Consider the following 26,769-nt stretch of genomic DNA (forward strand, 5'->3'; position numbering starts at 1 on the left):
TACAGAGAAGTGTTTTGGGACTGTTTCTGGCCAGAGTCTAGCAGGCTGTGTGGGTATTGGTGACAACCCCAAGAGGCCAGCGTGACAACAGAGGGCCTTGGACGTGTCTACACGTGTGGTGGGTACATGTTTTCCGAAGGCTGCGGGAACTTGTCACCTTCAGCCATGCTCAGTCTCTGTTCTCAGGCCGGGGTAACATGAGAAACAGCTTCCTGGGCCTGACTCCATGGCCTCTGCTAACCGCGTGGGCTGCAAGCGGAAGGGCACTGGCTGTTCTTGCTTTCGGAACTTAGCAACACCTCCGGGGCTATAAATGGAAGCAATCCAGTCAGGCCCAGGAGCCAGGCTTACTCTTTCCCAGTAGGCACTGAACACACTTAAACGCTGATAACACAAAATGCTTCCCATGGGATGGGCTGGGTCTGGGACAGTGAGACAGGAATGGCCAAAGGGCCTTTGCTTCTGGAGATGGCATGCCCACATCACACACACAATCCCCCTGCCTCATACCCTGTTGGCAGTACACTGATGCTGTGGTTCATTTCATTTGGAAAGTCTTAATAGTGTTCCTATTCGTACTAAGTAAGATAATTCAGCTTTCCTGGCGGTTAGCAGGCAGTCTACGGCAGGATTCTGGTAGAATCTATCCTGCTGGATGAAGACAGACAGACGGACACACAGAGGAAAAGGGAAAGGCAAAGTGGCTCCGTGCACCAGCACAAGGGATAAGTCTGAGCTTTGCCATGAGGAACGCTGGGAGTGGGGGCAGCTAAGAGCGCTGGCTGCGCTGCCCTAGCAGAGGCCCCGGGGCCAGGTCCCACACAGCGGCTCGCAACCATCCGAGGGCACCGGACACACGTGTGCTAATACATGCATGTAGGCAAAACACTCAGACATGTAAAATATCTTTAGATGGCAGAAAAAAGAAAAACTAGGAATCTCTTACTCAAAGAGTCTCTGGTTACTGTTTTCAATATGTACCCCCAAATCCAGTCTCCTCTCTTCCAGAAGCCTGGGCACTAGCGTCTATACAGCTGACGTTACAGTTCAATAAGCTGTTGAATAGCAACGTGCAACTTCATCTCTGTCTATAAAAACGCTATTCCTGGAGGCCCCACGTCTTAAGCACAAAGCTAGATTAACGTAGGTCCTGCTAACAGTAGCAGCTTTGCTGGGTCCTGGGCTCCTGTCCACATGCCCCTCCCCCAAGGCTCTACCACCCTTCCTTACCATCCCACACAGGCAAGTGTCTGAAGTCTCAGTAGTCACCATCATGGTAATTCTGCTTCTGTGGGAATGTGAGGGTGTGGGAGTCTCAACACAGTGGGTTTCCAAGATGTCAGACTGCTGAGCACAGTGATGGCAATTTATAGAAATATCAGATTGAGCCGGGTGGTGGTGGAGCACGCATTTAATCCCAGCACTCGGGAGGTAGATCTCTGTGAGTTCGAGGCCAGCCTGGTCTACAGCGGGAGTTCCAAGACAGGGTCCAAAGCTACACAGAGAAACCCTATCTTGGGAAAAAAAAAAAAACAAAACCCAAAAATCCCTTAGATTGGTTTTGTTCAGTATCAAGCCAAAAGAATGGGATTTCTGGAAAACGTCCCTAAAATATTGGTTCATGTTGGGAACCAAAGCCAAAAATAGAAAATGAAAACTGTGGCACCCATCCAGCGGAGATCACGTGGCTTGAAGAGTTTAGCAGTCTTGACAGATAAGTTGGAAAAAAAACCCCACCAAAACCAAACAAAGATAAACCCAAAATAACAACAAAAACCAACTAAATTAAAAACAAAAACAAAACCACACAGAGCACACTTGGCTTGACGGCAACAAGATGCACAGACTTTTAGAATGAAGATCAGAATGATAACAACAACAAACCCCTGAAACTCTAAAGATGACACATTAAATTAAACAGAGACAAAATGACTGTAAAATGAGAACTTCTGATGGGAAAGACAGATTCATGCCTCTGATTTTCAGAGCAGGAACGGGATCCGTGACTGACAGAGAACTGAGCACACTATCAACCGACTACAGCTGGGGTGGCTCAGGGTTATTTCCGCCTGTGCTCCTGCCCTAGAAACTGGGATACGGGAAGCCGGAAGCCCGGTGAAGACACTGCGCAAGGCTCTGGGTGCGACAGATGTGGGTTCTCAGCCCTGGCTGCTGCTCCTCTACCAGGTCTATCCACCATTGTTCCCAGGGGGCTGCTGGCTTCAACCTGCTCAGGGTACTTTCAACTCCTTCACTCACTGTGGATGTCAGTCAGGGCAGACGGGGCGCGTGTGTGTGTGTGTGTGTGCGTGTGCGTGTGTGTGTGTGAGAGGGAGAGAGAGAGAGAGAGAGAGAGAGAGAGAGAGACAGAGAGAGAGAGAGAGAGAGACTGAGACTCATTCACAAAACCTGAATCAGCGGGAAAGGCCTGTGTTATACTTCTCTGTGGAAATCCAAGACACCTATGTGGTGTCCTTCTTGAAATAGCCAGGTGATGGGTCACCTGGCCGAGCCAGCCCTGACTTCCTGCTCTCCTGATACGCCACGGCTCTTTAGCCCTTGCTTTCCTGTTTTAGTGACCACCAGTACCACCCACTTAGCTGCTTAAAAATCTAAGTGCCCCTCTGCCTTGCCAAGACTCCACCTCTACCCCATCATTGTGCCCCGAGGGTCCTGCAGCCACCGCGCATTCCAAACGCAACCACTTCTCGGCACTTTAGCTGCTTCATCTCACAGGTGGGCACAGTAACTGCTTGCTCACCTGGATCCCACGAGACTTCCAGCCCCACACTCCAGGGCAGCCATTTCTCAACACTACCCATCACTGGGATGCTTTCTCACCTCAATGTGTATCCCCCACACCCTGGCCTCTCTGGCTTTCTGCAAGTGTTTGGAAGTGTACAGTGTTTGTTCCTGCCATGGGCACTGTCAAATCCACCTACCTAGAGCAAGGAAGATGCAGTCTTTATTTTATAACCCCCCATACCGTGTGTGTGTGTGTGTATGAAGGTACCCAGAGAAGCCAGAAGAGGGTATCAGATCTCCTGAAACTGGAGTTACAGATGGTTGTGAGCCACCCAATTTTGTGTGCTGGGAACTGAATTCAGATCCTCTCAGGCACTCTTAACAGAATTCAGAATGGCTTCACAAAAGAGACCCCTAAAACTGACTCGGGTTATAACAGATGGGGCGGGGGATTGACACTGACGGGGCTAAGGCCACTTTCCTTCGTGGTCAGTCACAAAGAAACCAGGTCGCAGGAAGAGCGTGGCCTTCTCCTTCATCTTGTAGGAAGAGATGGAAGAGAGACGTGTTAAACATCTAAGCGCTGAAGAGATACGGTCAAATAAACATTACGAAAAATATTTGGCCAATAGAAACTAGTTAGATTTTCCTCTTTACACTACAGGGAAAAATGTCCAGTTGACAGCTACTAACCTTGTGAGTTCCTCTTGGAGTTGTGTGTGGTCAGGTGGGAAGAATTTCACCACAAACTTCAGAACAACATGCTTTGGCCCTGAAAAGAACAACAAAAATCATTAAGGTGTGTAGTCATGAGCATTTCCCAGATCACCAAAGAACGAGACTTTCGGAAGCTCATCACTGCCCCTCCCAGGTTCCCAGAGTCTAGCTATAGCTGCTAACACACATCTTCAGGTAACAGGAACTCTGCTTTCTAAGACAGGACTCTGATGAGAACTCTACACACGGTTGACGGTTCCACTGATCCCTCTGGAGCTGAGTTACACTTGGGTTTTTAACCAGCCGGCTGTATTTTACTGGATACTTTAGGTTTGTTGCTTGTTTTAAACAGGATCTTTGTAGCTCCAGCAGGCTTCACACTCACGGAGAGCTGCCTATACTGAGTCCTGAGGGCTGGGATTAAAGGCAAATGCTACCACACTTCGCAGACAAGCTACCTCTTTTCGTGAGCAGGGGAGACAATGAAAATGTAAAACACAGTTGAGGGTTGCATCTGTCTACGAAGCCTGGCTGCTACCGCTTTATCCAGCATGCTGCTAGCTCCTGAGCCCTGAGGAGGAGATAAAAAAGGGGCTTTACGGTCTCATGCCTATTTCCAAAGAGTTGAGACAAAATCAGGAAGTAGCTGGGGATTGCGGGAAGAATGTGATGAAGAACTTCGGGATTAAAGCACTGGGCGTTGCACGCAAGGAGTGCAACACACTGTACACACTTTTTATTTAAGTCAAAAACACAGAAAAACTGATGCTAAGGATCTTGAAATATTCCCCACTTAACTCTAAAAATGAGGGGAATGGCGGCACAAGCTGTCTCTGGCCAGCCTGGGGACGGGGAGAGGGAAAGAGGACGCCTGCCCTTTCATGTTGGTCAGTCACTGACTGAGCACAAAACAACCACAGCCGGACGAGTCAGACAGAGGCCACTGCCATTTCCACACCCACGGGGCCATTCAGGTCCAAAGGAACCCAAAGCTGGGAAAATCTTTGTGTCAATGCCAAGTGATGGCTTTGTCACACACAGCCAGGATCCAGTTATGACCTCACAACTGCGGATGCTGTGCCATCACTACGAAGATAGGGGACAGTCTAGAAGATCCATGGAGAGAAGCATGAACACTCTAGGGCCTGCCAGTCATGGGGGCTGTTCTCGGTAGTGTGTTCCCCAGCTCCGCTTGCTATATCACAGAAACATGAGGGAACATAGCCTCTCGTTACTTAACATGAGTCAGTGCTTACTTTAAATGCCTGGAGATGAGCATCAATTCCAATTGCAGGAGCCCCAACGCCCCACCCCACAAGACACCCCTGCAGTCTTTACTCCACAGCAATGGCTAGGAGTGGCCCATTGCTAGGGGGTTCCTAATCAGAGAAAGCGCGTTAGGGTGTGGGGTGAGCTTCAGGAGCAGCTACAGCCTGCAGCTCTGGTCTCCCCGACTCCATCTGGGCCATTTGGGCCGACTTTAAGATCACAGCTTACCTCAAAGCAGTAAGAATGATAAGCCGGGGCTCAGGGTCAGGAAACGGAGAAGGGAAAACAAGCTTCCTCTCTCCCAATGTTTTCAGGGCCCTATTGATCTCTTCAAATATGCACTCACATAGAGCTCTGCTCGTCAATCACACACACACACAATCCATCCCACTAACACACACCCTCATACACACAAATCACTCACACACCCCACACATACCACATACACTCCACACACTATATACACACCCTCACGTGCATACCATCCCCCAACCCACACTACACACACACCACTTACACATACCACATACAGCACACACAACACCCCACACACTTACACACACAACCACACACATACACACACACAAACACATTAAGCACTCTCCTCAGCCAAATGCAGCATTCTGATTTCACAGGCTTTGCAGAGGGAGATTAGAAACCCTCAAATCTATTTTATGAATACATGGCTCCACCCTTCCCCGGGGAACACGACAGTAACACAGAAACCAGCACAGAGCGGACAAGCTCAATTATTCCGAGGCTTAATAGCAAGCATTAGTCACTAATAAAGTTTGTTACAAAGTATGATGTATGAAAATGGCAGACGTGTGGGTTAGCGGGTGGTGACAGGCTGTCACAAGAGAAAGACGAGTCTGCATCTCTAATGTTTCATGTCACAGGCAGACACCTCCCCGTGGGGGTCACCTGGCCTTACGTCTGCCAGCAGCGTGAGCACGAAGGATATACTTACTTCGGATCTGTTTCGCAATGGGCTTCAGGAGGTCCAGCCACACCTAAGGAGAGGAAGAGCAAAAGGGGGCTTCAGTGGGAAGTGCAAAGATCCTGAGACCACGCTGAGCTACTGAAATGAAGACCTTTCGAGAATCTCAGGTTGTGAGCGTTGTTTTCCCCTCTAGGATATTTTACACTGCTACTTCCTTTAAAACGTTTATATTTTATCACATACACGCAGTGCCCCTAGGAGTCAGCAGGGGGCGTCGGATGCCCTAGAACTGGAGTTACAGATGGCTGTGAGCCATCATGTGTCTTCTGAATGCCTAACCCAGGTCCTCTGGAAGAGGACCGTCATTCCAGGCTCTGCTAGCTTCTTCTGTATAATCCGCAGAATCTATGCCTGAATTTGACAATTAAAACCGTTTTAAGGGGATGGGGAGAGGCAGAGGTTAGAGCACTGATTGTTCTTCTGGAGATTCTAGGTTCAACCAATAGCCAGTAACTCCAGCTCAAGGGGACCCAACACCCTCTACTGGTCTCTGTGTATAATCTATGGATGTGGTACACTAATACATGTAGGCAAAACACATATAGAACACACATACAAAATACTTACATAGAACATAAACACACACACACACACACACACACACACACACACACCTTTCTCTAAGTTCAGGTGAATAGCTAACAGGGGTAGACAGTGCCTTCCACAGCAGAATGCCCGCTTAGCAGATACGAGGCAGTGCAAAAAAGTTAAAACACTAAAAACTAAGAAAGTTTTGGGGCTGCTGAGATGGCGCTCAGAGGACCCAAGTACAGTGCCCCATGTCAGGCAGCTCACAACCATCTGCAACTCCAGCTCCAAGGGCTCTGATATTCTCAGCCTCTATGGACTCCTCCACTCCTTGTAGACATACCAACATGTAGACACACACCTACACAAACGGAAAATCCTAATAAAAATAAAGATTTTAAAGGACGAAGACATTTCCTACTCTTATTTGTGCTTTTTCATATTTCCCCATTAGCGAATGAGTGATAATGAATGATCCGTGGTTCCTGGTTGAGTCTATCAGGCACACTTCTTTGAGAAATGAAATCCGCACATGGTTATGTATACACAGAATAGGGAATCCTTGAGGGACAGGAGAGGGGAGTAAGCACTTAGAGACGATCATACGTCGCATGTTCCCGAAACCTCGGCAAACGAGCCAATGGCATTCCTGTTATCCAGGAGAGAAACCTGAGCCGTGTGTGGTGCAGAGGCAGACTGAGCTGGGTTCACCCACCCCCAAGCCCTAGCCCTCTTCCCGCCCCTCCCTGTGTAAAGTTCAAATCAGCAAAAACAGCTGGCCGTGTTAATAAAACGTAAGTTAAGCACACAAGTCTGTTTTATGGATTCTTTTTTTTTTTAAAAAAAAGAAACTCTCCTTGAACTGACAGGGATTCTCTTTGCATATCGAACAGAAACAAGGTTAACATCCTCACAGTGAGAGGAAAGGTTAGAGAAGGGAGCCGCGCGGAGAAAGCGATGTCAAGAATGACAGATATTTGCAAAGAGAAAATTTCAAAGGCAAAGAAGAAAAATGCTGACAAGAGGGAGCGATTTGTGCTGGAAATGCAAACCGAAACAATGAAATGCCACCTCAAACAACTAGATATACCACATGTGCTAACCGTGTGTGCGCGCGCCCATGCGTGTGTATGTGTCTGTATGCGCGGTGGTCATGGAGGATGACCAGGGCACAGGGAAGCATCCCCTTACTCTTATGGCCAGGCGGATGTATGGGTATGTATGTATGTATGTATGTATGTATGTATGTACGTACGTACGTATGTACTGGAGCTGTTCCAGAAGGTGACCCTTCGAACCTTCCTCTGTTGAGTCCTCTGCCTCCGGAAACTGTGCATTTATGCACACAGAAATGCATACCTAGAGAGCGCTAATTTTAACATTTTTATGAATGAAAAAATTCTCACAATAGTCTAACTGAAACAAGTAAATGGAGTAAGGTACATCTGCATGATGCATTGGCAGGTAGGCACTAAGAATTATGGTCTGGATTGTTTGAGACAGTCTCACTTTGGGGTCTTGCCAGCTTTCACTACTCAGCCTCAGGTGGGCACATGAGAGAACAAGGCTGTTATCGCAGACGTGAGGCTGACAGAAAGGAGGGAATCTGCTGGTTCCTGTTCCATCAGGCAGGCAGGCAGGCAGTCTCCTTATCTAAGAACGAATGGGACTTATTGATAAGCTACAGATGATGGGTAAAGGAAAGGACAATGATCAGAATGACACCAAGGTTTCTGCTATGAGCATGTGGCTAGTCGCTGACATCATTCCTAGTCCTGGGAAAGGGCCAGGGTTTGAAGAACTGAGAGATGCTCCTAGATCAGCTGAGAAGGGGTAGGAAATGGGAGGGTGGGTGTGTCTGGAGCTCAGGAGAGGCTGACAAGTAATTTCTCATTTGGGATTTGTTCTGTGTTGACTCTACACCTGTTGAGCCCTGAGAGTGACACCACACACACGGGTGAACACCTTTGAGACCTGTCTTAAGCTACCTGGGCTGCTGTAACAAAATGCTACAGGCTGGTCGGCTTATAAACAACAGGAACTGATATCTCATAACCCTAGAGTCTGGAAGTCCCAGAGAAGGTCCAAGTCCTGGTTCATGGCATCTTTCAGTTGTACGCTTACATGGAAGACAGGGTGAAACAGTCCAGCGTCCTTGGTCCTCCCTCATGCTCCATTCCTTTCTGAGGTAGGATATTACTGTGGTCCTCCCTCACGCTCCATCTCTTTCTGAGGTAGGATATTATCTTGCAGCTTTGTCAGGCCTGGAACTCGATCTGCTGACCAGGCTGGTCTTGAGCTTAGAGATCTATCCAGCCTCTGCCTTCTGAGTGCCAGGATTAAAGGCATGAGTCACTAACACCAGTCTCCTTTTTAAAATAGACCCTACACCATCCACAAGGGGCTCTGCCCATGGGATCCAATCACCTCTCACATGCCCTGGCTCCTACAATGTCCACTCGTGGCTTAGGCTTGTGGCACACGAATTCTGCAGACGTGTAAATACGCATGGGACATTCAGGATCAGAAGGTCTTGTGAACTGGGGAATGGCAGTGCTTTCAGAAGGATGAACATGGCAGCTGTCAAGCCAGAGGTATTTGCAGTACACGTGGGAGACTCTCGGTTCAGCAGTGGCCTGGAAGTTCAGTGGGCAGTGAAGGGGTGTGAGTATTCCTGAGTGTCTCTGCTGAGAGGGAAGGGAATGGAGGCAAGGGTGACCTGCAGTTTGTAACTCAGAAAACACTCAGGTAAGACTTGCTTGGATGAGGGGTCGAACATACAGGGAGCCTGCGGGTGTGAAGAGAGGACGCCCAAGACACTGGCACGGACCAGAAAGAATGTTTTTCAAGCTGTAAGAGGAAAACACATCTAAGGCAGACCCAGGAAGGTGACATTGCTAATCTATGTGTCACTCTGCTTCCCTACGAAATCAGAGGACCCAAGGCTCAGGGGAGAATGTTCCCAACAGTCATTGAGAGAAAAGGCTTTTCTGGGACCCTTCTGTGAACCCTGTGACCCTCAGTCCCTGTAGCTCCACGGAGGACCCGTCACCAAGAGCTCTCTTGCTGCTGACGCTCAGAGAACACGCCCACCAGACTTCTGCAAAGGGCAGAGCTACCACGTGCTGGCAACAGAGTCTCCAATTTTATGAATTGTTTTTAAACATCCCTCCCTCTGTTTTTGGCATTTCTCTGGAAGCATCAAATTCACATGGTGGTTTGAGCCAAATCGAGCATGTGGCTTTATAGCATACAGGTCTGTGAACATGAGCTCCATGTGAGTTAATCAGGCTTGAGCTGAGGAGCCCTGCGGTGACAGCACCCCAAGGCATCAATCATATCCCAGCTGAGCTGAGCCAGGGAGAGGTGCCCGGCCAGCCTCACAAGCAACAGCTGAGGGAGATGGGCTCACCTACTGTCTTAGGGTTTCTACTGCTGTGAAGAGACACCATGACAACGGCAACTTTTATAAAGGAGATCATTTAATCAGGGCTGACTTACAACTCAGAGGTTTAGTCTATTATTGCCATGGCGGGAAGCTCGGTGGTGTGCAAGCGTTTACGGTGCTAGAGAAGGAGCTGAGAGTTCTACATCTTGATCCCCAGGCAGCAGGAGAGGCTGTGAGACACTGAAACCTCAAATCCCGCCCCCAGTGACACACTTCCTCCAACAAAACCACACCTCCTAATAGTGCTACTTCCTATGAGCCTGTGGGGCCATTTACTTTCAAACCATCACACCTGTGATGCAGGACCTGCGCCTCAGTGAATGAATGAGCGTGGAACAGTCGGATGTTCTGGGCACTCTCCACCGAAGCAAAGTGAGCTGGACTCAGTCCCGGACTGGTCCCAGGAGCCCACACAGAGCCCCTGCTCGGCTTCACACTCCTAACTGCCCTGCCGGTGGGTCTCTGGAGGTGGATGCCTGGAATTCTCTGACCTCTCTGAACTTGGTCCTGCTGTCTCCTGGGCACGTCTGCAACCCACAGGGCTGACTGGGAAAGCATGCATCTCCAACCAGCCTGTGGGACTCAAGGAGGAACTTATGGGGTTGAACATCTTTGCTTGTTGAGATCTGAGGCCCTGCTGCTTTAGTTTATCCAGGCTGTGGTAAGAACTCAAACTACTCCTGATGCCTATAAAGATAGTGCCAGGATGGTGATGCACCCTCCCCTTTCCTCCCCTCCCTTGCCCTCTCCCTCACCCCCTCTTGACACTTGAGTGTGAAAGCACTTCCTACCACAGTCTATGCATTCAGTGCACACTCTCCAAAGTGGGAAAGGAACCTTAGAGACAAAACAGATTTACACAGAAATTGAGAACTGACTGAAATACAGGCAAGCCAGGGAAGATGGGCTGGGAAGCCATGTTGAACTGACCTGCAGAAACACACTCTTAGGTGGCTCTGTTTGCTGACATTCCAGAGCCCAACACCCAGGGCCTCTGCATGGAAGTGCCCTTTGGAGACATGATCTTTAAAATGGTGGCTGGGTTAAATTGAGGGCACTAGTGTAGACCCTAATCCAGTCTGTCTCTATACCTTTCTAAGAAGAGATCCTGTGAGCACAGAAGGTCACAGTGGGGTAGCACCCGTGAATAAATCAAGGAGACAAAACTCATATGCCTTCCACAGTTAATTGTTTAGTGATATGGTTCTCAAGGTTGCGTGTCAAAATCATCCTAAGGGCTTGGGCTTCTTGGTTGTTTTTAAATTTCTTTATGCAAAGCTCCTCCCCCACCTTAAACGTGACAGGGTATCACTGTGTAGCCCTAGCTGTCCTGTAACTCTCCAAGAATCAGGCCTCCTGGGTGAAAGTCACTTTGGAGATGGGAAGTGGACCCAGGACGCTGAGCAAGCAAGAAAAGAGCTCTGCACGGTAGGGTAGCTCTGCATGGAAGGGTAGCTCTGCACAGAAGGGTAGCTCTGCACGGAACTGGCCCCTGAGTCCTTGAGATGGGTCCAGATGTGTTGACTGGGTGGCTCCTGGACTCCTAGACTCAGCGATATCCTGTATCACCCTTCTAAGTGGAGGAATAGTAGGGGAGTGTTGCTGACCAGGCCCTGGGACACGCTTAGATGTGCACCCTTGGCCTCTTCTCCCTGAGTTCCTGCAGCCTGAGCACCCGCATTCAGTTTCTGGCCCTCGTGGCCGACCGCTCTCAGGATAACATTTGAGAACCCTGGCCTCGGCACAAATTTCCAGGTCTCTTGTTCGGTTTAACGTTTGGCGCTACCAAAGTGCAGACACTTTCAACACTCAGTGAAATCACTGTGTTTCACAACCGGCTTCCCACTCACCAATCATTTCTAACTTTCCATCCCGTAACCTTTTCCCACATCAGACACGCCCACCAACGTTTACATTCCTCTCAGCCAGTGAAGAGCATGCGTGCAGACTCCTGTAAGGACGAGCATCCAGCCCAGGACTGTGGCTCGTGCCTGGCTCAATTCACTGGACTCTTTTCGATCTAGACGAAGACTCAGACCCAGCACCCAACACTGACCTGTTAGAGGAAAACTGAACACCTGAACTACAGATTGCAGAGTGTGTTCATAGCAATTTACATGGAAAGCTTTAAATGAAAAGGCAAGACAGACCTGTGAGCTGAACCACAAAGCTATGGTACAGGCTTGACCTACGCAGCTGGGTACCAAGCACCTTAAACAGGTCTTGCTAGTCCAGATCTACGCAAAAGGAAGTTCTATAGTAAGGGCAAGGCATGCCTGAGGCAAGGCAGAGGCGGGGTTACTGGCTTCCTGGGAACCTTAACCCCAATATTCTATTAATCTATATTCTATCAGTCAATTCTATTGATTCATGTGGCGGAGTGCTGGGGACTGAAGGCCTGGGGCATGCTAGGGTCTACCATGAGGATACATCCCCAGATACCAAATCTACTTAAGATGGGGTCAGTGTCGGCCTTGGTCACAGCCCTCATAGAACAGGGTTACCTGTTTGTAAGTCACCTGTTTAATTTCATTACCATTGAAAAATTTCCCTGTAAAAGATGTCTTTTGGATATTATGGCTAATTTTATTTAATGTGTCAGGGAGCCTCAGCATGAGACAGGCCTGCCACCTCAGCATATTCTGAAGTATGGAAAGCCTGACCGCTGGGGCCTGCTCTGTCACTCTGTGACCACCTGTTGGCACGGACAGTGCCAGATGCTGTGGTGACAGAGCCACACACCCTCACCTCCTCCGGCTCACCTCCTGCTCTGGGTGCCCTTCACCCTGCGGTACTGTTAACCCATACACCTGGCATGTTCTTCACGGGCCCCCATCTCACCTCAGATCCAGCCCTTGGGGAAGAAGCAAGGTGAGGGACGGTAAGTATTCATAAATAAAGGACATCCAGCAAGGGACACCTGTCATGCCAAATGACTGCAGTTTCTGACACAAAAACCATCAAAAGCACACTTGCTGCGGGCATGCTTTTCTCCCGGCTATAAGGGACACAGAAAACGAACGGCAAATGTCAGGTTTTTCTTCCCCCATGGGTACCTATGCTGGCTTTTAAGAAATCAGATCGGTCCATCAGACCCAGAAACTATGCCACTCAAGACTGGCGGGCTAGTCAGAGGCATCTTAGTTATAATTCAAGGACAGAGTCCAAGAGAGAGCTGAGGGTCTTCTATGTGGCAGGTGCCTTACTGGGCTCACCCACTGCCGGAGGAATGGATGTTACCCACCCAGCTGTCTGGGTTGGGTGGACTAGCATCCTTGACGCGAGGTCTGAGGAGAGGCAGTAAAGGTAACAAGCAGGACACAGGGCTTGGGCTAAGCAGACCGGAGGCGGATCATCTACCAGCTTCATTGTGAATGGCTGGGTAAGAGTGTCTCTGAATTTGTCTGCTGTGATGTACAGATGGGAGGATACCTACCCGGGAGGAATAAAACCAAACAGAGATTGGTAACTGGGGTGTGCATGCATCAAATCTGGGCCGTAGCCTGTTTTGATATAGTTCCAGAGCAAATGGGTTGTTTTAAGTAGGGGGAAAAAACGTCAATGAAGAATTACATCTCATGATATGTAAAAGCCACAGGAAATCCAAACTTTCATGGCCACAAACAAGGTGGGTTTTCCCCATATATGCGCTAGTGCAGGCACACACGTGACGGCCAGAGAGAGACCTCAGGTATCATTCCTCAGCCGACAGCCTACCTTACTGTTGACACCAAGCCTCTCACTGGCCTAGAATTCAGCCGTCAGGAGAGGCCGGCTGGCCAACAAGCCCTGGGGACCTGCCCATCTTGCCTCTACATGGGACACGGCACACCCTTTTGCTCACAGAGTCTGTGGCTGTTTCTGTGTGGCCAGGGCAGAGGTGGGTCCATCAAGGCCTTTCTTCTATCAGACCAGCCAAGTTCTGCTGGGCCCTCCTGGTCACCAGGCCTCCACTTCAGGCTTCTGGGTCCACTGTTATCAAAAGCTACCTTTGATCAGCCTCAGACCCAAAGTACAAGGTCTTGATGCTTAGATCAATAGCACTCCAGGCAAAGACCCAACCATTTTTTTTTAAGGCTGATAAAAAAGACTTCTCTGCTCTACAGAGAGATTCCTTCAGGTACAGAAACTGCCTGGACTAAAGGGCAACAGGAAGCACACTCAGGAGGCCACAGCAATGACCTCTGCTAACTGAGAAACTACAGGGCAAGCCTAATTAAGAGTAGAGCCCAAATGACTACTTAATAATCACCACTTTCTTGTTGACAGCCTCAAGAAACATGTCTTATACTAAAGAAAGTCTTCGTTTTCCTTCCTAGGAAAACAAAGTTCTGGGTTGGAGGTGGAGTTCTGTGGTAGAGTGTCTTCTTAGCATGGGCTTGGCCCCGGGTTTGATATGATGTGAGGGAGAAAGGGAGGGAGGGAGGAAGCAAGGGAGGTACTTGGCTTGAGTATTTAAAACAATGAGAAGAGAGGCAACAGGAATTCAAATTGCCCCAGTCTGACACCTTCTCACCCAGGGTCAAAAGGCCTAACCCTAGTCTGGCAGGGACCCCGAGGAACAGCTGAGAGTTCCCCATGTATCCTACACAGAAAACTATGCAAAGCTAACTGAGGCAGTCCCAGGATTAGGCAGCTGTGAACTGCCTTCCGTTGGCGGCTGTGGACCCCCAGACCCTGAAATTCCTGTAAACAGTTTGTTATGCTTACAGCTGCTCTGAGCAAAACAACTGGCTAGCCTGTGTTTGCAGCTGCTCTGAGCATGAGACCCTCAGGAGTTCCTGATGGCAGGGGAGTGGTTTCTGGTGGATTTGGCTGGGGCATGGCTATCAGTTAAGGATCCCTATATAAGATTACCTGGAACACAATAAAGGGGGCATTTTTGGGGAATTGAAGGATGACCCATGTCTCTGTCTCTCTCTGTGTATGTCTCTGTTTCTCTCTGTCTGTCTCTGTTTCTCTCTGTCTGTCTCTGTCTCTCTCTCTCTCTCTCTCTCTCTCTCTCTCTCTCTCTCTCTCTCTCTCTCTCTCTCTCTCTCTCTCTCTCTCTCTCTGTGTGTGTGTGTGTGTGTGTGTGTGTGTGTGTGTCAATCTCCAGGCCCTTGCCCAGCTTGCTAACAGTCCTGTAATGCAGGCTGTATGCTATAGGCATAGTATTGTAGTATAAGCAGTACAGGTGCTACAGGACCGTAGTACACGTAGTATATGCACAGGACAGCCTTCAAAAGGGAACCTGGCCAAGGTGATATCACAGCTTGGTATCATAGTGATGGCGAGCCCATGCTCTTTGTAGTACCACTCAGAGCAGCCCAGAGGAAGAAACACCCCACATATCCATCAAAGGAGAAACGAGGGCACAAGATATGGTGTACATAATACAGAGACGATACAGCATTAAAAACATGAGACAAATCCTGCTGTATGAATGACCCTTGGGGTGAAATAAGCCCAGTTATAGACAGGCAACATAGCTAGGTAGATAAATAGTGCAGGGCGCCAGATACAGACATCTGGAGGAGTCAGCTCTTAGAAACAAACAGGAAACTAAATGGCAAGTGCCAGGGTAGGGAGATGGGGCATGGCAAGTTGTACAGTTGGTTCGGAGAGGTGTATGAAACAACTCTCGTCTGTACACACACCGAATGGCTGCGTGCAAAGTCAGGACCATGAGACATAGTTAAAGACTGCTTGTGACCACAGACCTCAAGTTACCCATTTGGTACACACACAAAGACAATGGAGTAGACTTCCCTGTAACCCATGCTTTCAGAACACATCCCTAGGGCCTGTGCTTCATGCGCACAGTAATGAACATGCCCAATCCTTTGGGATACTTTTCTCTCCATTTTACACATGAGGAAAGATGCCACAGTGTGCCCAATCTTCCCATTGCCAAGAGGGCTTGGCAAGGAGGCAACACTGAGTTTAGCTGCCTCTGGTTACTCAGCCTGGCACAAAGGCAGGAGGGAGCTCCACGGCTGGGAAGATGCAGATAATCATACTCCCCAGGCCCCATCAAGACTGTGCTCAGGGGCTGGAGAGATGGCTCAGCGGTTAAGAGCATTGCCTCCTCTTCCAAAGGTCCTGAGTTCAATTCCCAGCAACTACATGGTGGCTCACAACCATCTGTAATGAGGTCTGGTGCCCTCTTCTGGCCTTCAGGCATACACACAGACAGAATATTGTATACATAATAAATAAATAATTTTTTTTTTTTTTTTAAAAAAAAGACTGTGCTCAGTGCCTCCAAGACGATGCCACCAGCTACAGGGCACATTCGGGCCATCAGGCTGTAACCACACCGCGAGGCCCACTGTAGCCAATGCACACACACAGCGCATGCTGTATCTGCACAACTCAGTGAATTTCCAAAGGATTGTACATGAAACTCAGCATCCAGGCAAAGAGATGGAGGCACAGCCAGGTCCCCACTCAGAAGCTGCTGTTCTGAAGAGATTGAGGCACAGCCAGGACCCTACTTGGACCTTGAGAGTTTGTTTGAAGGTTCTAGCAGGGGAGTGCAGCAATTCATATACCCTTGACCAAAGACTGGTTCTCCTCTATTCGGGGAAGGTCATCCTCTTTGACTGAGCATGCGGTTTCAGGAGGGATGCACATGGAGCAGTGAGGGAGGAAGGGGACACCTGCCTAGCCAGCCAGATCAGCAGAATCAACCCTGGCGATCAATGGGGTGACAGATGTCATAGCCAGATTGCCCTCACATCCCAGGATCCCACTAGGACATCGCTGTTCTGAAGAGATGGAGGCACAGCCAGGACCCCACTAGGACACTGCTGCTCCCTTACAAGGTCCCATTCAATACTGCCGATCAATTTTACGAGAACAACTCATTTTTACCATTCTATGAAATCAGCTCCTAGGCAGACGCTGATGGGGATAGAACACAGAGACAAGACAGAACGATGACAGAATTCCAGTCCTCCATCTCCTGCTTCCTACCAGACTGTCTGCAGAACTTCCACAGCCTAAGCTCTGATACCAAGACAAGGAACTAATGAGATGCTGAGGATAAATCTGAGAAGGAGGGGGGCATGTTGTACTACTCCTCAGGGCAGGTACGTGCAGACGGCTGCTTCTGTCTGTCACATGCTGTTTAGAACGAGTCCTGTCTGCCATTGCAGCAGAATGCTGTGGCACACGGTAAGTGCACGCATACTGTTATGCACTGTAGTATCTGAATGGGTGGGGAGTCTGGGAATCGAACCCACAGCCTGCATGTTTGCTACCGCCGAGTTATGCCCTCGAGTCTCATGGTTCTGTTTCCATTATCTACGAAGTTGGCACTTGTCTCTTTCAACCATCACCGATACCTTTTGTTCTGCTTTTGTAGGTGTGCACACTTTTAAGGACGATCGTGAGTCATAACAAGCTGCATTACCCCCTTAAAGGAGTCCGTAAGCCTAGCATAGAGATGTTCCTATGGCTACACAGAAAGGCACTGAGTCAGTCGGAAGGGTGTGGCTGGATCCCGGTCTGCCATTAGTGAACTGACATCCCATGCGTGGAGCCGCTCGCAGACTCTCATGCCAATGCCAACTTCAGTCACAAAAGGCAATTCTGGTAGACAAGACTTATATACTCCTAGGGACAGGAGAGCCATTAGGACTATGCAGCATTTGGGCTTAGCAGGTTTGTTAGGAATAACAAGCTAGCCTGTCTTTGGGTGTTTGGAGAGCCATTATTTTAACATAAAATGGGCTTATGAAACAAGCCTGTAGCCAATGGCAACGCTCCAACCTGCCTACACGGTATTCGCTTGTTTCTGGACTCTCATCCGAAGCCTTACACCGCTAATGAACGGGAACTCAGCCTCTCACCATCTGACGCCTCAACTCATGTTTCTTCTGTATTAACGACTCAGCGGAGACACAAAACTGTCAGGGAAATGGGGACTTACGAGTTGGCAGGTCTGGAGCTACTTGCCACATCAAAGAAAGGACCCGGCCAGGGAAGCGTACAATTATGGTCCAGACTAAAAAACAACAGCATGGGCTGGGAATGAAGTTTGCGTAGCCTAGTGTATGAAAAATCTTAGACAAGGCGCGGCTAATTAATAGCAGGCTGTGTGGCAGTGGCATCAGCAGAGAGACATCACCTGCCTCACTTTAGGTTCCCAGTTCACGTGCCAGTGGCTGTGGGCAGAGCACAGGACAGCAGCCAGGGCCTCCGCATTGCCCATATCTTTCCCTGGGACACACTCCTCTCAGGGTTTGACTTTGCCGGCTCTGGCTCCCTCTAGCTACCATCGGCTCTGCCTTTCAGCGGCTTCCTTCTGTCTCAGCCTCTCTTCTTACCTCTCTGATCTTGTTTCAGTTTCGGTTGATTCTTAAAATACCGGTTGTCTAGACTCCAAACTTCTACTCCTATGCTCTAAGGAATTCACCATCTAGTCCTGCTTATTGGCCACGCCCATCAGCGTGGGACGGCTGATGAGCCCTAGCTCAGGTCTGGTGAGATCTGTCATCTCCCAAACAAGGTTCTCTGTTAGGCTTCCCCTCTTCCACCAACAGGCACTGTGACCTTAGATCACAAACTGGGCCGCTCTGAGTCCTGCTTCCCTCACTGCTCCAACGACCCCACGTAATCCTAGTGCCAACGTACCACGCTTCAGGATCCAGGCCACACTAACACAGCAGGTCCCAGTGGCTGTCCTGAGCCCAGACTGTCCGACTGTAGTTAGATGCAGTGGCCTTCTGAATCCAGGAACCAAATCGTGTCCCACGCTACCTCAAATGCACCAGCAGCTGCCCAAGCCAGCAACCTAGCACGGCCTTGGACATCCAAAGTGACGGCCCCTGAGCACTGCAATCACAGACAGGAGGGACCCACAGGAGCTGACATCAAACACACAGGTAGGATTTGACAACTGGGTATGGCAAAAATGACAATATGAGAATAACTTATTTATAGTTACTGAGATGAGTTATATATTAAATGATAACGCCTTGGATAGAAACGTAGATAAAATACATCTTTTTTTTTTCTTTTTTCTTTTTTTTTGATTTTCGAGACAGGGTTTCTCTGTAGTTTTTTAAGAGCCTGTCCTGGAACTAGCTCTTGTAGACCAGGCTGGCCTCGAACTCACAGAGATCCGCCTGCCTCTGCCTCCCGAGTGCTGGGATTAAAGGCGTGCGCCACCACCGCCCGGCTGATAAAATACATCTTAAAACGTATTCCTCCCAGTTGATTACGATCTCCTCTTTAAACTACAGAGGAGCTAGAACGATGTGGGGGGAGCGGGAGGGGTGGCTCAGCAGTGGAGAACACTGGCTGGTTTTCTGGGAGACCTGGGTTTGATTCTCAGCAGCCACATGGCGGCTCATAACTGTCACTCTAGTACCAGGGGATCCAACGCCCTCTTCTGGCCTCCACAAGCATTGTATCCACATTGTAAACAGATATGCATACAGGCCAAAACACCACCCATATACCTGTGGGTCGTGACCCCTTTGGGAGAGGAAGGCAGGGCAGAGGGAGGCTGTTTCCAGCCTCAGACACTGCTGGCAGATGCACAAATTACCTTTACATGTATTTTGGACATTTAATCAAATATATATTTAAAATACAAACTAGTGCTTTCTGGGAGTTTTCCTTCTATTTCCTTCTGTATGGCCAGAGAGGTAGGGATTCCTCCCCACCCCTGAACAGTGGGCAGGCAGGGGTGTTCAGCTGGCATCCCGGTGTCTCCTACCATGATCTTTTTGTGGTCAGGGAACTCCAGGCCGAAGTAGTCGCCCTCCACGAGATTGAGGTGGCTGCACACGGCGTCCAGCAGCACCTTCCCGGGAGCCCGTTGCTGTGGACAGAAAGAACCGGCGTTAGAAAGGCACACACACCACACTGCTCCCGGTTCCTGCATCAGCAGGGCTCACAGGGGCACTCAGGACTCGCCACCATCCACCCTGTGACACCCTGGGTGCCACTTCTGTGTCTGTGTAGTTGCTGACTCCAGACCGAGATAAAGTGATTTCCCCCCACCTCAACCCCAGCCACAGCATCTTTCCTTTTCTTGTAACAAACTGCCTTCGGTTTTGAGAAGGAGTATGCTGCTGTGTGTTATTGTGTGTTGCTGTGTTGCAGTGGGTGTGCCGCTGTGTGTTGCTATTTGTGGCTGTGTGCCCCTGTGTGCCGCTGTGTGCTTCTTTGTGCCACTGTGTGGCCCAGCCTGGTCTTGCACACACTGTCCTTCTGCCTTAGCCTCCTGAGAGCTGGACAGCAGACGCAGAAGAACAGGCCTGGCGTCTGTTTCTGAGAACAGTACTGGGTTTGCTGCATACAGAGCAGGGAACTGAGTTTTTTCACCTGCCGCGTGCAATTGTTACACTAGGGCAGGGGAGACAGCTCAGCAGGTAAGAGCTTGCCGCCAAGCCTGGCGACCGACCTGAGTTCAGTTCTCAGGTCTGCATGACAGGAGAGAAGGGGGTGACATGGAGAACACCCCAACTTAGAACCATGCCTCGGTTTCTCTTCGTAACTCCATGGACTCCTAAGACCTCGCTGGTAAGATGGATCAAGTCCTACCGCACACGCCAAGCCTCAGCAGGCAGGTGTGACGAGGTCACTGGTTCCAACACACACACAACAGTTTAGGAGCCGGCTAGCTCGAGATGCTGAATGACAGAGCGGGCTGGGAGCTGACAGGCACCGTGACGGCGTGCCCATCAGCCTGTCCTCACAGGGCCACAGGGGCCAATAAAGATGGCTCAGTGTGGGCACCACACTTCCATGGCTCTAACCAACGCCCCTTTATGGCCCCATAGTTGCCGTCATGGTATCTAGAAGATACCCACAGCTATGTGCAGCAGCACAGGGTCCTCTGTGGTAGATGTCAGGTCACGGGTCATGGTCCAGCTGTTCCACACGTACAGTTGCCGGGAGTAAGACGTGGCTACCAGAGACCCCCTTCTTCCCCATGACATGCATTCCCACGCACATTTATCCAAAGAGAGAGGCGTGAGGGAGGACGGTGGGCTACGGGTCACCAACCCTGCTCTCTGTCACCATGTTATCTGCTGTTTCTGACACGCTACGTGCACACAGTCATTCCCAGTTAGGGAGAAGGTAACCTGCTTATACCCAACCCTTCATTCTAGGTTCACTTCTCACACCAGGATGCAAGAAGCCACACGATTAGCTCATGGACAGTCACATCTTCTAGAACCTCTTTCCTTCAGTAACTCCAGCAAAAGCCAGAGACTTTTTTTTTTAATATTTATTTATTTATTATATATACAATATTCTGTCTGTGTGTTTGCCTGCTGGCCAGAAGAGGGCACCAGACCTCATTACAGACAGTTGTGAGCCACCATGTGGTTGCTGGGAACTGAACTCAGGACCTTTGGAAGAGCAGGCAATGCTCTTAACCTCTGAGCCATCTCTCCAGCCCCTAGCCAGAGACTTTTAACAAAAACATTTAAAAATGGGCCCAGGAGTAAGACTTGCGAAAGAATTCCTATATTGTACAATGTAGAGTTTCACAACCTCCAACACTGTCTGTTTAAAAGAAAAAAAAAAAGGATTCGCCAATTATCTGCCCAGCTGGCGGGCACTCATATTTCCCAAAGAATTCCTGGAACTAAGGGAATCTGATAACCTCAACTAGATTTACAGACTCTGAGAAATGAGACTTCACAGTTCAGCACTAGAAAGTTAAATACAAGCAGAGAGAAGTCAGTATACAATGGATGTTTTTAGACAAGGGCAATAGACTGATACTCATCATAGAGCGGTGGGGAGCTTCTGTTGACACCGAGGCCTTCATGAGTCAGTACAGGTGTCCACGGGCACAGCTAACTTCCTGCTCAGCCCCAGGCTACGCTAGGTCCTGCAGCCTTGCCTCAGTCTTGCAAAAGCCACCTGCATTCTGGCACAGAGCAGTGGCAGAAGTGACTGCCTGCCTGCGGGGTGGGTCATACATGCATGACCAGAATCTAGTTAACAGTGGATCTCATTCTTTTTTAAGATTTACTTGTTTATGTATATGAGTGCTCTATCTGCATGTAAGCCTGTATGACAGATCCCATTACAGATGGTTGTGAGCCACCATGTGGTTGCTGGGAATTGAACTCAGGACCTCTGGAAGCACAGAGCTCTTAACCACTGATCATCTCTCCAGTCCCTGGATCTCATTTCTTAAAATATTCTGAAAATTTACTTTTTTGTGCACATTTACATACAAGCCTCTTCTGAGGTACTGGAGCTGTCGACTCAGAGCCCAAGTGACTGCTTTCCATCCACAGAGGATGGATGACCAGGAAGCATCCTGAGTCCCCTGTGAATTCACAGCATCTTACAAGTAAATGATAACCTGATGTCTTCCAGGAACTCACCATCAACATTCCAGTGGGTAGCAGGCCACTACAGCCTAAAATGCCTACGGGTAGCAAACCATGGCAATTTAGAAGAGTCTTTTATTGAAAGAGAGAGGTGGGAGGGAGAGAAAGAAAGAGAAAAAGAGAAAGACAGAAAGACAGGAAGGAAGGAAGGAAGGAAGGAAGGATAGGTCATTACTTCCTTCCGTCCCTCTCATACGCCTCCCAGCCCTCCCCCGCCATCCCCCCTCCCTATCTCCGTCTCTCCCCTCCCGCCCCCCTCCCTCCCCCTCCCTCAAAAAGAAAGAGAAAGAAAGAAAGAAGGAAGGCAGCCAGCCATATTGGGGAGAAGGCTCCGTCTATACAGCACCTGCCACACAGGTGTAAGGGACTGAGCTGGAACCCCAGAACCTACACAGAAGCTGGCCATGATGTCATGTCTCCACCCTATTGCTATGCTGCTGGGGGGGAACAAAGACAGAGGAATCCTCCGAGCTCATTGGCCATGTCCTCTAGTCACTCGTGAGCTCCAGGTTCAGTGAGAGACTGAGAGTATTAGAAACCCAACATCAGCCTCTGGTCTCCATGCACACGCACGTGCAAACACACACGTGTGCACACCTGCAAACAGTCTAATCTGAGTAGCGGACTGGGGCGTAGTTCAGTGGGCAAATGGCTTGGCTAGCACGCAGTGAGCCCCCCACCCCCGTTTAATTCCCAATCTGTATAAAACAAATGTATGCCTGGGATTCCAGCACTTGGGAGGTAGAGGCAAGACAGCCTGGGCTACTTGAGACACTGTTTCTAAATGGACAGATAAGGTACTGTGTTGGGGGCGGTGGTGACAGCCACATCATTTAAGAAGGCAAGACACAAAGACAGTGGTGAGATATCTAGAAAGGCATTTTCTAAGAGCGGCCTTGTTATCAGGTGACATGTCTAAGTGCGACAATAGGGATTTAATATGACAGTGGCCTGCTATGGAGATTTTATCTGTCTGTCTACCCACCCATCGACCAACCTACCTACCTACCTACCACATACCTACCTACCTACCACCTACCTACCTACCCACCTACCTACCCACCTACCTACCTACCTACCTACCCACCTATCGACCAACCTACCTACCTACCTACCTACCTGCCTACCTACCTACCTACCTGCCTACCTACCTACCTACCCACCTACCTACCCACCTACCTACCTACCTACCTACCCACCTATCGACCAACCTACCTACCTACCTGCCTACCTACCTACCTACCCGCCTACCTACCTACCTACCCACCTATCGACCGACCTACCTACCTACCTACCTACCTAACTACATACTGGTTTTTCAAGATGGGGTTTCTCTGTATAACAGCTCTGGCTGTCCTGGAACTTGCTTTATAAACCAGGTTGACCTCAAACTCAGAGATCCGCCTGTCTCTGTCTCCTGAGTGCTGGAATTAAAGGAGTGTACCACCACCTCCCAGCAACATTTTTTTTAAATTTTTATTTTATGTATACGGGTGTTTTGCTTGCACGTATGTTTGTGCACATGTGCAAGCCTGGTGCCCTTGGAAGCCAGAAGAGGGCATCATATCCCCTATAGCTGGAATTACAGATGGCTGCAGGCCACCGTGTGGGTGTTAGAAATTGAACCCAGGTCTCCTCTAAGAGCAGCAAGTACTCTTAACCACTGAGCCATCTCTCCAGACCCCTGTGGGTGTTTTCTCCATATGGTTGTACTTTTGCAGATCACTAAGGTTTCCATGGCCTATAAAAATCTGAATCCAGCCAACCCCATATTCCAGTAGTCTTGATAAAATATTCTAGAAGTATTTCCCTTATGAGAGGTCAAAGCCTAACTATGATGTTTCATTCTGGAGAACAAATTGGTAATTGATGGAGGAGAGTTATCTGTCTATGTTACTTTCATTGGTTAATTAATAAAGAAAACTGCCTTGGCCCTTTAAGAGAACAGAAAATTAGGTAGGCAGAGTAGACAGAACAGAATGCTGGGTAGCAGGAGCGGGGAGACGCTTCAGGCAGTCGCCATAGTGAGTCTCCATGCTTCTCCTTTCCGAGATGGACGCAGGTTAAGATCTCTCCTGGTAAGCCACACCTTGTGGTGCTACACAGATTACTAAATATGGGTTAAAGGAAGATGTGAGAATTAGCCAATAAGAGGCTGAAACTATGGGCCAGGCAGTGTTTTAAAAGAATACAGTTTCCGTGTAATTATTTCGGGTGTAAAGCTGGCCAGTGGCCAGGTGGCGGGACACAGCCCGGCCGCTCCATTCTACAGGTAATAAATGAAACCACATAATCAAATCTCTTTCATTTTTTTTTCTTACTGGCTACTCTTAATTAAGCTCCAAGAGCATTTGAATTTTAATCTACTGCACAAACAAGTTGGCGGACTCTGCACTGTGGTCCCCGTTGCCTTCTCCATTTTAAATTGGACTTTCATTGGGCCCTATGAAATCACATTAGCGGGGCGTTCACAGGCTTGGGAAGCGATCCCTGAATCCTGAATGGTGCGCGTAGTCACAGACACGGTCTAGCACACAGAACCTTCACACAGTGCTGCACCTTCCTCCTGTGCTTGTGTTCTCAGGTTATCCTATTCTTCCAGGCAAGGACACTCTGCTCCCCAAAGACTAAAGCTGCAGTCCTGCAGATGAGGGGCACAGCCTCTCTTTTCCTCACCTCCCTAAAGGACTGACTGAATGAATCTACTGGAGAAAGCTCTCAGGAATTCTCTCACAGACAGAAATCTACAAACGTAACATCTGACCAGGCTTACAAAATTTCCATCTGCTCTGGTTTTGGAAAGCCATTTATGGGAGTGTTGCCCCTCCTCTTTTGAGGTTTAGTGTAACCATGGCAACCAGGGCGCGCGTGCACACACACACATACACACACACACCCAACAGAAAGAAATGGCTTCTCTCTAAAGCCTTGCCAGTCTTCCTAGCAACAGGACCTTTGAGAATACCGTTCTAAGTCCCGTATTCCACTGTCTACCAGTCTGACATAGGGCACTACAACTCCCCGTGGATTTTCTTAACAGCCTTATAGTCTTCTTCCTTGGACCATTTCTAAATGGGTAAATAGAGCTATTAATAAACAGTGCAGCTTGAGAAGGCTGAGATATTCTTACTAAGGGAGTGAAGTCAAGTGTAGGCATTATGTTATGAATAGGAAAATGATTTCCACTAAGTCCCTGATATAAACAAATAATTAGGTAAATTAGAGCAGACGGTAAGTGCTACTCGCTGAGTTCCAGGTCAGTGAGAGATTGTCTCTAAAAATAGGGTGGACGGAGCCTAAGGGACGGCATCTGAAGTTGTCCTTTCAGTACATATTTACACAGGCAGTGGCACACATGCATGTGAGCGTGTGTGTGTGTGTGTGTGTGTGTGTGTGTGTGTGTGCATGCATACGCACAGTGTTAGAAAACAGAACAGCTGGCTACTCTTTCTGATGGTAGAGCAATCTGAGAATAGAATATCCAGGAGTTTAAAAGAAGCCCAACTGAATGGGTCTTGACAAATGAGATTGTCAGATGAGCACACATGGATAGACATTGTATCACTCAGCAAAAGGGACACAGCTGATGTCATTACAATTCAAACTTGTTAGTTTTTCAGCTCTACAGGAAACAAATTCTGCAGTGATAGTGTTAGGTCCTGATGAGGGCTGTTAGCGGCTTCCGTGTGGCTGGCTTCTCAGTGATCCCACATGGTGGAGTAGGGAAGAAACGATTGGCAGGCTCTGTAGGTGACGAAATAGCTTAGCCGACCACGTGGGTACTATTCAAGGAGAGGGCATGAGTTCCAATCTCCAGGACTCACAGAAAACTTGGGCACAGTGATGCTGTGCTGTGGGACAGGGACAGGCGGACCCCACGGCCCACTAACCATCAGCCTAGGCAATCAGGGACAGGCGGACCCCACGGCCCACTAACCATCAGCTGGTGATGCTAGTGTTGTGGGACAGGGACAGGCGGACCCCACGGCCCACTAACCATCAGCTGGTGATGCTTGTGTTGTGGGACAGGGACAGGCGGACCCCACGGCCCACTAACCATCAGCTAGTGATGCTGTGCTGTGGGACAGGGACAGGCGGACCCCATGGCCCACTAACCATCAGCTAGTGATGCTGTGCTGTGGGACAGGGACAGGCGGACCCCACGGCCCACTAACCATCAGCTAGTGATGCTAGTGTGGGGACAGTGACAGGCGGACCCCATGGCCCACTAACCATCACCTGGTGATGCATGCTAGTGTTGTGGGGACAGGAACAGGCAGACGTGGGGCCCACTAGCCATCAGCCTAGGCGAATCACTAAACTCCATATTCAGTAAAAGCACCAATCCCAAAATATTAGGTGGAAAGCGACTGAGAGGCAAGCAGTAGCTCCCACACACAGTGGCCATTCAAAAGAACATATACCACACACACACACACACACACACACAGACAAAAAAAAATTTAAAATCAATAAAGGAGGATTCTGGCCTTTGATCTTATTGCAAAAATAGTGGCCTATGAGAACATGCACGCGGTTTTACCGCCTCATTCAGTATTAATTACTGTCTCATTCCAAACACAGCCACAGAGAGGCTTACGGATTCAACAGGTAAAGCATGGTTCAGTCCTCCCACGGGGAGTTAAGAAAGAATGAGACATTGTTACTTATTCTTCTTGTTGTTATCGTTATTGAGACAAGGT

At 49.1% G+C, this 26,769-nt stretch overlaps 1 protein-coding gene across 2 annotated transcripts in view; it reads right to left on the reverse strand.

Annotated features, from left to right (window-relative positions):
- Farp1 (FERM, ARH/RhoGEF and pleckstrin domain protein 1) overlaps positions 1 to 26,769 on the reverse strand; it is a 223,976-nt gene that overhangs the window by 54,382 nt on the left and 142,825 nt on the right. For both annotated transcript variants that reach the window (XM_038310311.1, XM_038310313.1), the window contains exons 3-5: positions 19,423 to 19,527; positions 5,702 to 5,744; positions 3,439 to 3,517 (exon numbers count right to left, since the gene is read on the reverse strand). In XM_038310311.1, coding sequence (XP_038166239.1) covers positions 3,439 to 3,517; positions 5,702 to 5,744; positions 19,423 to 19,527 — 227 coding nt within the window. The remainder of the gene's footprint in view (positions 1 to 3,438; positions 3,518 to 5,701; positions 5,745 to 19,422; positions 19,528 to 26,769) is intronic.

Source organism: Arvicola amphibius, chromosome 13 (genome assembly GCF_903992535.2).
Source record: "Arvicola amphibius chromosome 13, mArvAmp1.2, whole genome shotgun sequence".
In the NCBI taxonomy this organism is placed as follows: domain Eukaryota; kingdom Metazoa; phylum Chordata; class Mammalia; order Rodentia; family Cricetidae; genus Arvicola; species Arvicola amphibius.